We start from the raw sequence: 15342 nt of genomic DNA, 5'->3' as shown, positions 1-15342 counted from the left end.
AGTGAAATAAACACCATGTAGAGGATTTTATGCTGTCTGCGGCCACCTGTCGTGGTCTTGTCTGCTGTCATTCATCGTTGTCTAGTTAACATGTCTGAGATTTTCTTGCATGTGTGTCTGGCAGTTTATAAACTGTTTATTAATATTATAATGAGCTGATTTGTTTAATCAGGGGTGATTGAGATTGGCTTTTCTACCGATATCCGATGTTGTCTAACTCTTAATCTCCAATACCGATAAAAACTGATATGAATATAAAGGAAAACTAGATCTGGCGCTGGCAGATCAGGGGCCAAAAAGAAGGGCCCCGCAGGCCAACTACTGAGCACCACTGCTTATTACCTGCAGTGTTACCCTTACATAGGCTCAGGTGTGGCGTTGTGCCACGGCTACAAAAATCCCACCCCTCCCCCGCTGTCACTGGAGAAGCAAAACGTTCCGCGTGCAACTACCACTTCCCACTTTCCCGCATTCGCGGCCCACGGCAGCGAAACTTTATAAGCTTGACTTTCACATATTCCAGTCAGAATTGATGAAGCTCCTCAGATGAGTAAATCATAGCAGTTTAGTTTTAAAATAGGAGCAGTCAAAAGAACATGGATGTTAATTTAAGGTAATTCAAAAGAAATTTTGTCTTGCAGAACAAGGAGTTGGAATGGTAACAAGTAGGAAATAATAACCGATATACCACTATAGTCTGACTCTTAAACTCTGTTAACGACATGAATTAAATACCAATATATGTGGACCCTGCCTTAATAATTTTATGTAACTAACACCACATAACACACACAAAAATATCTCAAAAATCAGACCTCAAATCTGTCATGTTGACATTTTGAGTGAGAGAAGTAGCAACTACAAAGCATTTCCTATATATACATATATATGTCTATATACATGTATATATATATATACACACACATATATATACATATATATGTATATATATATGGATATATAGATACACACATATATATACATATATATATGTATATATACACACACACACACACATATATATATATATATATACACATATATATATATTTGTGTATATATATATATATGTATATATACACATATATATATATACATATATATACATATATATGTATATATTTACATATATATGTATATATATACATATAAATATATATGTATAAATACATACATATATGTATACACACATACAGTAGAGAGAGAGAGAGAGAGAGAGAGAGAGAGAGAGAGAGAGAGAGAGAGAGAGAGAGAGAGAGAGAGAGAGAGAGAGAGAGAGAGAGAGAGAGAGAGAGAGAGAGAGAGAGAGAGAGAGAGAGAGAGAGAATATATATATATTTTTTTTTTACTATTATTATAATTTTTTTTAAAACCTGTCTCATCAGTTGAAGAAGACAAAATGGATGATCTGGGTGTCATAACATGCCAGAGCAGTTTTACTCCACAGCAAGAGGGAGGTGGGATATTCTGGCCTGCCAGACTCGTCCTCTGTTTAATTCTGCACAGAGAGAGAGAGTCTGGTAACTCACATGCAGAGAGGCACTTGAGGGGCGGGACTAGGCAGCTCAAAAATAACCAATCAAAAAATAAAAAGGCGGAAATGCCGACTGTACCACACAACGCTGTTGTTTTTTAGCTGCAGTAATAAAAGGCGTCTGGCAAAGGCACAAAGTTTTTTTTAGAAGAAAGGCTTTTAGCGCTTTTACTTGCTGTGATTTTAAAGATGTGTCCAAGTCATTTAGACCAGAGGAAAGAGCCGCAGCCAACTCCGCTTCAGTCGCCATGTTTATGACAAACTCGGCGTTATGGTGTGTGACGTACGCTACTCAGCGCTAATTGGCTCGGTTAGAATTCTCAGGGGGTGGGATTATTTGAATAAGAGACTTCCCAGACCCTTTCTCTGTGCAGAATTAAACAGAGGAGGAGTCTGGCAGGCCAGGCTAGGGATATTCCTCTTGTTGTGCAGTAACCATTATTATGTTCGTGGCATGTTAGACCGTTTTCGCTTACGCAGCGGAGCGGACAGGAAGGGAGAAAAGAGACATACAACATAAATAAGGAAAGGGGTGGGCAGATGGTGAACGGAGGAACAACAGTTCACAACAAATAAACAACGAGTAAACAGACAGGACAACACAGTGGGGTCAACATGATATGAAAAAAGAAAATGATCTGAAATCTACAGGAATAATAGAATGGGAGCCGTTAGATGGCATTTTACATTTTAACGCCAATATTTGACAATAATAGAAATCCCAAATAAAAAGCAATTAACGAACTTTAAACGTGTCACTAGTTGAATGAAGATCATTTTACTTTACCTCAAGAAATAAATGTTCCTCCACTTTCTCAAGTTCTACTGAAACGTCTAAACCCCGACGGTCCCGACTTCCTTTAAAAAAAAAACTAAAACGCAGCGTGAGCGCTCCAGCTGTCATAAGATAACTTTTCTCTAGCATCTGAGCTCTCTTCCAGCTGACTGTCGGGCACATCCTCGTGCCTCGGTATGTCCCGCTCACCAGTGACTGGGCTGCGGTGGGTTGTTGCGGTCTGTGTCTACAAGTCGTGTATAGTCAGAGGACTCTCTTCCTGTAATGCCTTAAGCTAAAGATAACTTGCTCTACATCGCCACTCGAGCCTGTGGGAGGAATGGGAGTCCGCCTTGCTCTGCTAGAAACCAAAACAGAACACTTAAGAGGAACGTTACCCACACACATAATAAACACAACGCCCAACACAAAAGAAAACAGGTTGAGCTCTTGAGTGATATAATGTAAAAGTGGATACAAAACATGTTTCTAAACTCGTGTCCTCGTTGGATTCTCGTGATAAAAAGTCAGAGCCTCTGTCAGACGATGCACTCCATGGAAAACTCACTCCTTTGTAATCTAAACACACAGCTCAGAATAAACCACACTTCTGTGTGTTTGTGAAGGGCTCGGATGCACTCAACTCACACGGTCAGAAACAGCAACTTTTAACAGCTTAAACCCTTGAATCAAACCTCTGAGTGGATAAAATGCACATTTCACTTTTAAAAAGCTGTGCAACAACAAACCAGGAGGAAAACTCACCCGTATGGGAGGAATCCTTATCAGCCACTTTTCTCAGAGCTGACATGATGGCATCTGAAGGAACACGGGGACTCTCCACATATTTGGGTTTCCTGATCGGACCTGGCAGCAAAATAAAGAACAATTAAAAAAGGAGTCTTGCAAAACAGGAGAGAATGATGAAGACAGAGAGAGAGAGAGACAGTCTCACAGGATTAATGCGATCCAGATGGGACAGGAGATGAGACGCGGCGGTGTCTTAGTCAGGCAGGCTTGGCTGCACCCCGAAGCTCACATAAAACTCACTCACATACACCCTCTACTCAGACAGCAGCTCTAGATAGTCCGACAACCCCCGAATACGGTTGCAGGGCAGGAGACTTCCAGTAAAACACTTCTAGTCGGCTGTGGGAATGTAAACTACAGCAGGAAACCACAACAATTAGCTTCTTAGTGAACAAAAAATGAGTGCTCAGACGCGCACAAATGCACTAATGGAGACGGAAAGTTACTAATTTGCTAACAGTTTTCATAGCATGTCCCATTTCTGCAAAAACAGTTACATCATGTGGATAGTTTATGGTCCAGGTGTGCTGATGCGAGTCAGATGATGTATCTGGGACGGTTTAACGTCCTCTGAGAAAATGCCCTCGTGTTTAGTGGGGACTTGGAGGTGCATAGCTGCTTTGTTGTCTGTGCTCACACAAAATAAAAAAATAAAACAAAAATACTTCAGTTATGCAGTTTGTTTGCTCATCCCAGCATGTCTGCATTTGAATGCCAAAATGTTCTTGTTCTCTGTGACATTAAAGCATTTTAATTAACCCTAGAGAGACTAAGAGTTAAGTTGATCTGTGAAGAGCTTCCTAGTCTAATCTTAAAGGGATACTGAGCAGTTGTGCTTGCTTTTAGCACTACCTAGTGTCTAGGGATGTGTACTGGTGAAATTATGGCAATACGATACGTATCACGATAGAGGGCAAAGATACAATATCTCACGATACATTGGGATACATTCAGTCAGATTTTTAGACTGAATTTATTGTAGGAAAATTCAATAAACAGTCCAAACTGATATTTAACATGTTTAACATGAGGTATCTGAACCATAACAGAGAAATTTACATTTTAATTACGGAAACAAAACCCATTGTGCATTGCTGCCAGCTAGTGGTTGGTGTTTGAAAAGCACCAAAAGAAAAGAAAATACACAAATGTTTGTATGTGAATTCTTCCAAAAATTAGATACACGGTTTTGAATATTGATATAATATCGCTGGAAAATAAATCACAATATTTTGCGACATCGATATTTTCTTACATCTCTACTAGTGTCCATTATTATTTATGTGTGGTCAAAGCGAAAGCGAAATTCATCTGCTTGCTGTGCGTTTATCTTTTTAACACTTAATTCAACAGCTGAAATGTCTCCTCAGCCTTCATTAGGGTCTACAGGAGTGTTTCATCCCTAGATTACGCCAATCAGCTGTGTTCACAATTCTAAATATAGGAAACGTGCTGGAAACAGACTGCAGAACCAGGTATGTAAGCTCAAGTCCACAGGTGACGGCCCAGCACTCTTAAGTTGCAAATGCAATATGCGTGGGCGATGGTGGCACAGGAGTTAAGTGCTCGCCCCATAATCGAACGGTTGCAGGTTCGAGCCCCGCTCAGTCTGTTGCTGTCGTTGTGTCCTTGGGCAAGACACTTAACCCCCTCTTGCCTGCTGGTGGTGGTCGGAGGGACCGGTGGCGCCAGTGCTCGGCAGCCTCGCCTCTGTCAGTGCGCCCCAGGACAGCTATGGCTACATCGTAGCTCATCCCCACCAGTGTGTGAATGTGTGTGTGAATGGGTGGATGACTGATTGTGTTGTAAAGCACCTTGGGGGGTTCCAGGACTCTAGAAGGCGCTATATCAAATACAGGCCATTTACCATTTACCATACTGTGATCACAGAGGGCAGTAGGGGTCTGAGTGACATTTCATTAACCCTGTAAAGCAAAAACTGGCTCACTAAAATTATTTATAATTTTTGAATAAGTTGCAAAGTATCCCTTTAAAGGCTTTAAAGCCCATTTGTAAAAAGGAGATTCAATGCAGAAACTGCATTTCCTTAACAACTGAATGAATGATTTTACATACAGCTAAAAATTTCCTGTGCTTAAAAAAAAAACCAGTCCAAACAAACCAGCAGAAAACAACACTCATTCAAATTAAGTACAAACACAATGTAGCACCTTGTTCCTCTTGACCGTGCAGACTCTCAACAGGTATCTGTGTCTACTAGAAGTTAAAGCATGAACGAGTGATCATTCACCACTTTTCTTAACCAGAAACCATAAAGATGTCATCTCAACCCAGAGCTACTTGATGCACAGTGCCATCTATGGATTTGCAAGCTGAAATGCATTAAGAGGAAAAGTGCTTTCATAGACATTACTGCTTTCTGCAAAATATCAGCTCTTTTGACTGAAAGTAGAAATCGTGACATGAAAAAACGACTTTTGCCAAAAAAGCAAGAAAAGAATACGACCATTTTAGGGAGCAGATGTCCAACACGTGTGACATTACAGATTCTTTGGATTGTGTAGACAGACGGGTGCAAGAATAAAAGGGACTCAGCCAGTTTGGCAAACATGCCTAAATGTATCCCAGAAAACCTCCATTCTTCTTTTGATGGTCAGTAACCTCATTAGTCACATGGTTCCAATTAAGAGTGGGACTAGAGGCAGAGCGGCTGTTTGTGAGGTAGTTCAGGTGAATGTCTCAATATGCTCTGATGTCTGTACTTCATTTAAACAACACGGGGTGTCTTTTCTGTAATCTAAACCTTTGTTCACGTTCATTTTCAGTTTCTTCAATGTAGGAAAAAAGAAGAGAGGGCCCACACATTTAATAACAAACATGTGGCTGGCTATTAGAGGGTAATTCTGGGCCACTTTTAAAGCTTAATGATATAGGGAAAAGGTAAAAGGTCTCAGATGGGACGAGGCTATTTCATTGAACATCTCATTTTGAATTTTAACGGGGTGCCATCACCACTTTGCCCTTTTAGACCGAGGCAGTGACGAAGAAGCAATTGCAGTTCATAACAGGCATGAAAAGGTCACGGAAATGAAAGCGTCAGATATGTATGACCCCTGAAGGACGGTGAGACAGACGGGCTGAAATAAGACCCATCCTCAGCACACCTCATAACCACATCAGTGTGACACAGATTATCTTAATTTATCATCATCAACAGCAGCAGCTTTATTTATGAAGAGATATTTAAAGTGATGCACACACAAAATACAATTGTAAAAGTAATAGTAGCAAAGAAAAATAATACGATTACAGCTGATTATTCTGCACTTTGCATAAAAGCTAACGAGTACAAATGCATTTTTAGCTTAGACCGTAACTAAAGGAGCTTTACTGATATTTAAAGGCAGATCACGCCACTGTTTTGGGGGCGTGGCTGATTCTTTTATTCTTTGTAAAAAGTGACGACATCAGAGATTTCATCCTAATTTAAAATTTGCAGAATTATAAGAAAAAAACAAAAGTTTATTTTGTCACATATCTTTTTTTAAATAGAATGCATTCAAAGCCTGACTTATTAGGAGTGCACTTCACACAAAGAGTAACTTTGTTTTGATGTCCTTCAACAAAGCAGGAAGTAAAAATAACACTTTCAAAAACATTTTCAACTAGAAACGAGGCCTGAATCACAATCACAATCACAATGGCTGCATGTAGCTTTTGATCAGAAACACAAAGCAATCAAACTATACAATAAATTCATATGAATGGAAACTTGCTTAAATGAGATAAAACAAGTAAACAGAGAACAATAGGGAAAGTGGATGAAGGACGAAACTAAATAGGAGAAGAAACCGAAAAAAGCAGCTAGGTGTGGCAGGACTGCAGAATATTCAAAGCCAGGCATCCATAACCAGCAAGCTTTCAGTCAACAGGAACACACACACACACACACACACACACACACACACACACACACACACACACACACACACACACGAGCGCGCGCGCATGCACTCGCACATCCATGCATGCACGCGTATACATACCAAGCAGCTGAATACCTTACCAACAACTTCCAAAGTCCAGTCAAATCAACAGAAAGGAAGGATTGTTCACAGTTAAGAAGCGATCAAGGAGCTTTCCCAACATTCTTCAACATGGACTCTGACTTCTTCACATTTCAGCTCATCAATGAGGCAGTGTGCAGTCTTTGTGCAGCCAAGGAAAATGAGAGCAGCCTGACAACAGTCGTCTTTATACTCACAAATGTTGTCAAGAGCTCAAATCAAAAAGTGAAATTAAAATGATCTGACAGATGAAGTTTGAGGAGTAACCAGCATTACTTCTTGGATGTTCTTTGTCCTGTCTGATGTAGAAATCTCTCATCATCAAAATACTGATGTGCACGGCATCCAAACTGCAAAGAATATTAACAATTTTCTGTTTATTCTACAATGTTAGCTATAATTAACATTTATAAATTTAGGGAGGAATCAGTTTATCCAGCACCAAGCTTCTAAAGAAACTCAAGGTCTGATCCTGCATTGCAAGGGTGTGTTCATGTCACAGGGCACCAAAGCTGGAGCTGAGTCAGGTGCACTGAAGTGGAGAACTGGCTAGTAGTTTTTTTTTTACAGTGTGCTCATCACAGGAACCTTTCAAAGAGGCCCTGCAGCCTCACAAGGTCTTCACAGAACAGCTCCTAGAAAGGCATCGATATTCCCCCCCGAGGCTGTCTGGTTAGCGTCAAAACCCCTGAGCTGGCTTCAGGGGAGCTCACCTCAAAGACAGCACAGCTGGCTTTAAACGAACTTTCTGCCCTCCTGACTGAACCGAAAATCTAAGTTTACTCTTGTAGCAGAAAAACACACCATTTACCCCAAAGACACATCAGATCTACTCAGAGTTATTTAGAGTTTTAATAAATTATTGTGGCGTTTATGATTTAGTGGGGAGCAATGGGCAACAATGCGTTCCTCATTCATGATAAGGCAACATTTTTCTATCCTAATGAAGCAGAATGCCACCACAGTAGCTTCTTTTTATATGCAGCTGTGATGGAGATGGGCAATAAAACAGCTCTGGAGTCAAAACACCATCACTGAAATGCATTATGTCATCTACTCGCACAAAACAAAACAAGATAATTAGCTCTGGCGAGCCCAAAGTTGCTTTTGGGATTGCTAAAAGCTGTTGGAGTGAGTGAAGCAGAATTTCATCCAACTACAAAGAATTCTGCAAGGATTTTCTGCGTGTAAATGACACGAAACAGTTAAAATTACTTCTAAGGTGGCTAAATTGAGTAAAAATGTAGAAACTTGGTGTCTGTTGGTGTTTTCTGGCCTTGGTTGGTTCAAAAAGAATGAAGCCACAAGCTGACGAATTAAAACATTTTTATCTAAGAAAAAAAAAATTCAAATATTTTTGATTGTCATTAACAAAATTCTAAAAAGAGAAGAGAAACGAAAGAATGAATGAAAATATAAGAAGCCATGTCACATGTGCACCCACCTCCTTCATTCAAACCGTGTCATTCCCTTTACTCCGTGTGGAAAACCTTTGAATCATTCTCAGCCGTGTAAAATCTTACCTACATCTTAACAAGTAGTGCAACGCTGGGAACAGATGCCTTTAATCTGGGATCTGCCAAACAACCCATTACGACCAGCGGAGGTCACTGTGGACATGCCCAGGAGACCATCGAGAGGAGGGGCATGAAAACATTGAGAAAATCCTTGAAAACCTTGTTTTCCAAAGTTAAAGATACTCATCAGAGGTGTTCATTTGGAAAAGTATTCTAGAAGTATTCAAAAGAACAGAGATATACATTCAGAGATGTATACTAGGCCCAGGGGGTCGTTTGGGGTTGTAAATACGCGGCAATGTGTAGGCGCTGTTCAACACATGTCAGAGTGCTGTGTTTCATGGTTAAGGTCTGGACTTAGCTGATCAAAGCCGCGGCGCTCAACGCCACCCCACATTGCGGCTCAGGCATCCGTCACACTCCTAATTAGCTCAGTGTTTTCCTGTTGTCCCCTATGAAGTTTTCATGAAAAGAACAACCACTTAATTGGAGCCTTTCAAACTGCAATAGATTATCTGATGTATCAGGAAACGAAGCCCGGCCACAAAATGCTTTCTGGGACCACTTCCTCTCTAAAATCACGGCTGGGCGGGAGGGAGATCAAAGAGGTGTGATCCACTGAAGAAGACACCGTATGTTTTTTATATGAACACTGTAGCTTTGTTCACACACAATACTGATTTATTAAAAACAGAACATAAAACCTGTTAGCAGCACCCTTCACAAACCCACAGCTGCCGTTTTTCTTTATCATGCACCAATCACCCACATTCCTCCACCTTATGGAATTATGCTCTCTTGAGATGAATTTAATCAATTCAGTGCACGTATTATCTTTTTCGTCAAATAAAAAGATATGGTTGTATTTATTGCAGTGTAAAAGTGGGGTTTCATTCATTTGTCCTTGACTTTATTGCCCTGAAACACCTTCTAGAAGACAACGGTACAAACGCACGACCCCCCCAGGATGCGACCGATCCTTAAGGATGATGCTAGGAAACGTGATGTGTAAATATCCTCATTAGATGAGTGGAAGCAGACAATAGTATGCAGGTATAATCAAACCAATCTGTGTAGATTGAATGTTCCAGAGAAGAAATTTTGATGATGATGGGGCTCTGGCTAAGGAAAAACAAACTAGTTAATAAGCGATTCTGACAAAGGAGAGAAATACAGAACACTAGAACCGCTTTAAAATTTATCGCTTTAGTGCAAAAACTCCCATGAAGGCCTCGGGTAACATTAGCGTAAAGCTATGAGACACCTCCCTCCTCTGGTGTCGTGTGAAATGTCCAACACTGAATGTCTGGGACTTGAAGTTAATCTACTGCTCTTAAATCTCTGACACAGATCTGAGTTAGCACGTATGTGTGTGGTGGTGGTGGTGGTGGTGGTGTGTGTGTGGGGTGGGGGTGGGGGGGGGGAGTGTGAGCATGTCCAGGGGTCTACTTGGACCAGTCACATGGTCACGCTGCTGATTCTACAAGCCCTGCTTCATGTATGAACACATAATATTCAGAATGTTTGATTTACTCACAAATGTGTCTTTTTTCAGGACCAGTTGGAACCGGTGTGTGAAACGGTCTGTGCTTCGGTCTGTGCTTCAATAGTAGGGATTTAAGACAATATCGATACACTGAAATATGTGATATTTCGTATTACGATAGCGAATAGATATTTTTAAATGGAGATTTTACACGTAAACATTTACTGGATTTCATGTGCGAAGTGCAATTCTTGCTCTGACTGCTAGGTGGCAGCAGTTTTACCGCCTTAATCAGGAAAGAACAAGATCTCACAATAACACTGGAAACTTCTGGCCTACACTGTCTGTTTATAGCAGCTGTTTCTCTAAGTATTGCCACTTTATATTATTATTTTATCATGATTATATGCTTAGTTCCTATATTGTCTTATCTCTTTTTTTTAAATCTTCATTTTTTTGCACTAAATACCGTAGCAATTTCCTAATGTTGTGATACTTGCACATATGGCAATAAAACCCTTCTGATTGTGATTCAGAAATATCACCTGGCTCTTAGCATCACAATAAATTGTATTGTTATTGTTCATCTCCCCTGCATATATATATATATATATATATATATATATATATATATATATATATATATATATTCTTATTGCCAGATTATTGCCAATACACACTCCCACCAACCCCAACTGGGTTTATGAACCAGTCATTAAAAGTAGGGCTGCTCGATTAATTGGATTTTAATCTTAATAACAATCTGGGTGTTGAACGATAAGAAAACTTAGCCGATTCTTTGCTCCTCCCTTGTGATTTACTCTTGCTTTGCTCCGAGTTGCAAATTGAGCACCTCCCACACACTGTTGCCAACTTGGTTAATTTTTCACTATTTCTAACAACTTTTCAGGCACAGTTGTGACTGTTGTGACCACTGGTATAAAGTGTATTTCATGAGTAAATCAACCTTTCTAAGTAGGAATGTTAACACAGATAAATAAACCTGGGACACTGACTAAAAGCTTTGAATGAAGCATAAAAATCATCTCACTTCCCTTCAAGTACTGAAACATTTTTATTTAGGTCTTTTTAAATCACCTTCATGGCTTAGCAAGAAAACAGCATTAGAGCTCATGTTGAGTTCGACACACAGCTGAGACCTTTTCTGGAGTACGTGTTTAATAACCGGAGGTGTTATCTCTCTTTCTTGGGGTTTTCACAGTCACCTGTGAGGACAGTGCTGGACACCCTCCCCCTACATTCTCCTGATGGAAGCCCTCCTATGTCGTCCATTCTCTCTCTCTCTCCTTCATGCCTCAGAGCACCAAGAGGAATATGCCTTTAATGAGTGTTAACCTTCCCCTGTCCCTAAGGCCTTTTTCACCTTCACAAATGGTGCCACTTCTCTAACTCCCCCTCCCTTTATGTCTGTATGAACATCTAATCAGCACTTTATGTTGTGTGTTCAACACAGCATGCCAATTCTGAGGTAACTGAAGGGGTACATCTCACAAGCATATTTTTATTTATGCATTTATTGTTTGAATGAATATTTGAATAAATCTAGAACACAATGGATCTGTAATGATGCGATAAAATCACAGATGGTATGCATAAATGTTTAACTATGATGGTTTGATCCCACAAAATACAACTAAACTCACATGGAGCTAAAATCAGGAACAGGATAAGCTTTTATAAGGATGCATCAACTTCCCATCACCCCCTTTTTACTCTAAACACATCAAAGCTGCATCCACTCTAAACAATAGCGATAGCCCACAGATGAGTGCCACATGTGAGTGGGGCCCACGTTGACCACTTAAAGGATTTCCTCTCTTTGCCAAGGCTCCAGAAACAACCATTCAGGTTGGAACGACTTCATGTACAAAAGGTATTCCTTTGCTTTGAAGCTTCTCGCAGCTGGTGAATATATTTCTAACATGTCAGAAACTGGAAGGACAACTGAGATGCAGGGTAAACACCATTACAAGCTGGAGCTGAGGACAGCCCTTGACTGATCAAACACAAAAACAATACGGTCATTTTCTGTAATCAGACTGAGCTCTTATCCCAACTGGCACAATCAAAACTGTGTTAACCGTAGAGGTGTTATGTTATAGAAATTTTATGTTTTATTATTTCTTGATCATTAATCCTAACTGAATGTATTAAGCCGGGCGTACACTGTGCGACTTTTTCACTCGTAGCACTCAGCTTCAGCTCAGACTGTACGACTTCCTCGCAGAGCAGATCTCACGAGCCAGGCGCTCACACTGCACGTCTGGTAGCAACACGTCGGCCCTAAAAATATGCTAAAAATAGCAGTTTTTACACAACACGTAATTTGCCTGTTGTCCTTCGGGAGCGCTGCAGGAGGACACACAGGTATTTATGGGGGTTGGATGAGGAAAACGAAATAAAGAAAGTATATCTGTGTTTTGTGATCAGTTTAATTTGACACGAACACGACAAACACGCTTTCTTGACAATCTTTGTGAGTAAAAAAACATGTAGAATTAAAACGAACAACGTGTGTTATTAGGGAAATAGCGGGTGAGCCGCGTTGATGCAGGATTGCGCATGCGCCGTGAGCGGTTCTGATACTTTTTGGGTCGCAGCTGCTCGCAGTGCCGCTTCAACAGTGCGATACCCTCACGAGGGACGAGCGAAATATTAAACACGCCAGAAGTCCGTGCGACCTCACGACTGCTGATCGGCAGCTGGTCACGTGGTGTTAATCGCCTCTCGTAACCCCCTGTACACTACACGACCGCTCGGCGCAAAACTCGCCCCGATGTCGTGGATTTTCGCACGACTGGAAAATCGGCTCAAAAAAGTGAAAAAGTCGCACAGTGTACGCCCGGCTTTACTATATGCCTGAAAGCATTCTCATTTATTCAGACACACCCACAAATTCCTGTAGCCACACACACACATGACTGCAGGCATTGGGTTATTGATAAAATCCCCTAACATATTATGATGCATAGAAACTCCTACAGAGTAAGGAGTTGGTATTCCAATTACTCAGAATTCACATCTCAACAACGCTTGGCCCTATCAAATTAAATAACCGTGGACAAGGATTCAGTAAACTTCCACGAGGATAACAAATCTATATTTGGTACTAATGAGGAGGCGCTTTAACTGACCAACGGTGTTCAAATGTGGATTTATAAATTCAACAGAAAGGTTAAAAAACACAGAGAAGCAACAAAGCGCAAGGCAGGAATTGAATCCAGTACCTGGTGATCTTTTGTTGGGGCGTAAAGGCATCATGTAGGACTGGCGTGGCAGAAGGGGCGAGGCAGGCAGAGACATGGACACTCCTTTAGAAAAACCCAGCCTGAAAACATCCTCTTGTGTCGGATGTCCGCTCCCAGGCCCCTGGGGATGGAGGTTTCCTTCAGGTGGGAACCTTTTTTGAGCACCGTGGCCGTGAACATCACCTGTAGAGGAGAAAACCTTTTACAACACGCCGCTTCTATTCACAACTTCTACGTGTTACGTGACTAAACGAGACAAAATCTAAATATTTTTTACTTCGATTTCATTAACATACTTCATGCTCATTTGCATAATGTCTGAAAGTAAAATGCTGATGAGCACAGGGGAACATTGAGATTGAACAGAAAGTTAATGCTCACACACAACCAGACATATTTTAGACAACACCAGATATCAACCTTGTTAGCAAGTCTGCTAACAGAACTTAGTAGGGATGCACGATATGTTGGCATCAATATCGGTATCAGCCAATACAGATTTTCAGTCATAATATCGGGATTGGCCCAAATTTTCATATCGGTGCATCCCTACAACCAGTGTTGGGAGTAATGCAAAACAAAAGTAATTAATTACTGTAATGCTTTGCTTTTTGCTGTAATGTGGTAATGTAAGGCATAATAGGGAAAGAAAACGGTATTATTTACTCAGTACATTTGTCAGTAACGCTGTTATTACTATGCATTTTTAAACCCAGAATCAAGATGTAGGATTCTTAAAAATTCTAATTGCGGGAAGCCTGAAAAAAGATCCTGTATCTACATATATTACATCATTTATGGGCTCAGCTTTGCGGCCATTCTATGAGCAGAGGGGATGCAGCGTGCAGCGGTAATGGCTCAAATACTCCAGCTGCATCCTGCGTGTGGCCGCTGTAACATTCACAAAATTGCTCCACCAAAACAAAAATATTCACTTGCGATCGTTCATATCAGCCCATATTCTCTGGTACTTTCTGTACTTTTCTGACGTGCTTTGCCTCAGCTGAGTTCATAATCTGTGCCCCTGTCATTTCAATTCATTGCTGCTGGAGCACAGCGCATATTAAGCTTTTTTTTTTTTTTTTTTTTTTGCGTACGGCAGATCTCTTTGGCCTGTAGTTAAAAAACAGGAAATCTAGGAAACAGTTTTTCTGGAAGACTGAGAAAAGATGCAGCACGCAGGAAGGTTAGAGAGAGAAAGGGCAGGAAATGATTGAAATAAAATAAAAAGTAAATAAAAAACAAGGCGCTTGAAAAGAAAATAAATGTAGGTAGATTTATTCCCAATACACATTTTTACAAGTGAAAAGCAATAATATTTATGCATTTAATATTTCTACATGTGATAGAATCAGATCACCCTCAAAAGTCAGTCCCACATCCAGGGCCGTATCAAGGCATTTGGGGACCAAGGCTAAATAAACTTCACTCCTGCTCAGCTAATATAAGATGGCAGCGTGCTGAGAGTACAGTTTGTTGTTGCATTTATGTAATAAACAGTCATTTTAAAGCACTGTTATTATATCTGACAGTTTTAACAGCAATCCTAGCTCAGATACCGCATCACTTTCCACTGGATATGTCAAGAGTTCACTGAGCGTCAGATCACCAGATTCATATTGAAGTTGTATTGGTGAAAGTAACTTCAAGTAATGCAAAAGTAGTGTAATGCCTTACATCTTAAAATCAGTAATATTGTAATGCAATGAATTACTTTAAAATGAGGATAACAAGTAATAAATAAAGCACTACAGTTTTGAAGTAACTTGCCTGACACAGCCTACAACTTAGTACCAATTTTTAAATACAGAGTTCACAAGCTGCAAACTCTTCGAGTCTCTAAAATCAAGGTCGTAATACTTTTTAGGGCACGACTCTTCTGCTGTTGCTCGTTATACTTCCCAACAATCCCTACAAGCTGTA

General features: G+C 40.4%; 1 protein-coding gene across 6 annotated transcripts in view; it reads right to left on the bottom strand.

The window, feature by feature from the left end:
• The window catches only part of tanc1b (tetratricopeptide repeat, ankyrin repeat and coiled-coil containing 1b), a 143998-nt gene that overhangs the window by 81653 nt on the left and 47003 nt on the right, over positions 1 to 15342 (bottom strand). For 4 of the 6 annotated variants that reach the window (XR_008564430.2, XM_015966599.3, XM_015966600.3 and 1 more), the window contains exons 3-4: positions 13399 to 13602; positions 3075 to 3176 (exon numbers count right to left, since the gene is read on the bottom strand). Coding sequence is in view for 4 of the 6 variants with exons in the window: in XM_015966599.3 (XP_015822085.1) it covers positions 3075 to 3176; positions 13399 to 13602 (306 nt within the window). In the remaining 2 variants the exon portion in view is untranslated. Of the gene's footprint in view, positions 1 to 2321; positions 2498 to 3074; positions 3177 to 3264; positions 3394 to 13398; positions 13603 to 15342 lie in introns of those variants that run through there. The other 2 variants (XM_015966602.3, XM_054746986.2) reach the window with 2 other exon arrangements.

This window comes from Nothobranchius furzeri, chromosome 14, assembly GCF_043380555.1.
Source record: "Nothobranchius furzeri strain GRZ-AD chromosome 14, NfurGRZ-RIMD1, whole genome shotgun sequence".
In the NCBI taxonomy this organism is placed as follows: domain Eukaryota; kingdom Metazoa; phylum Chordata; class Actinopteri; order Cyprinodontiformes; family Nothobranchiidae; genus Nothobranchius; species Nothobranchius furzeri.
Note: the sequence above shows the minus strand (reverse complement) of the source record. Positions and strands in the feature narration are given on the sequence as shown.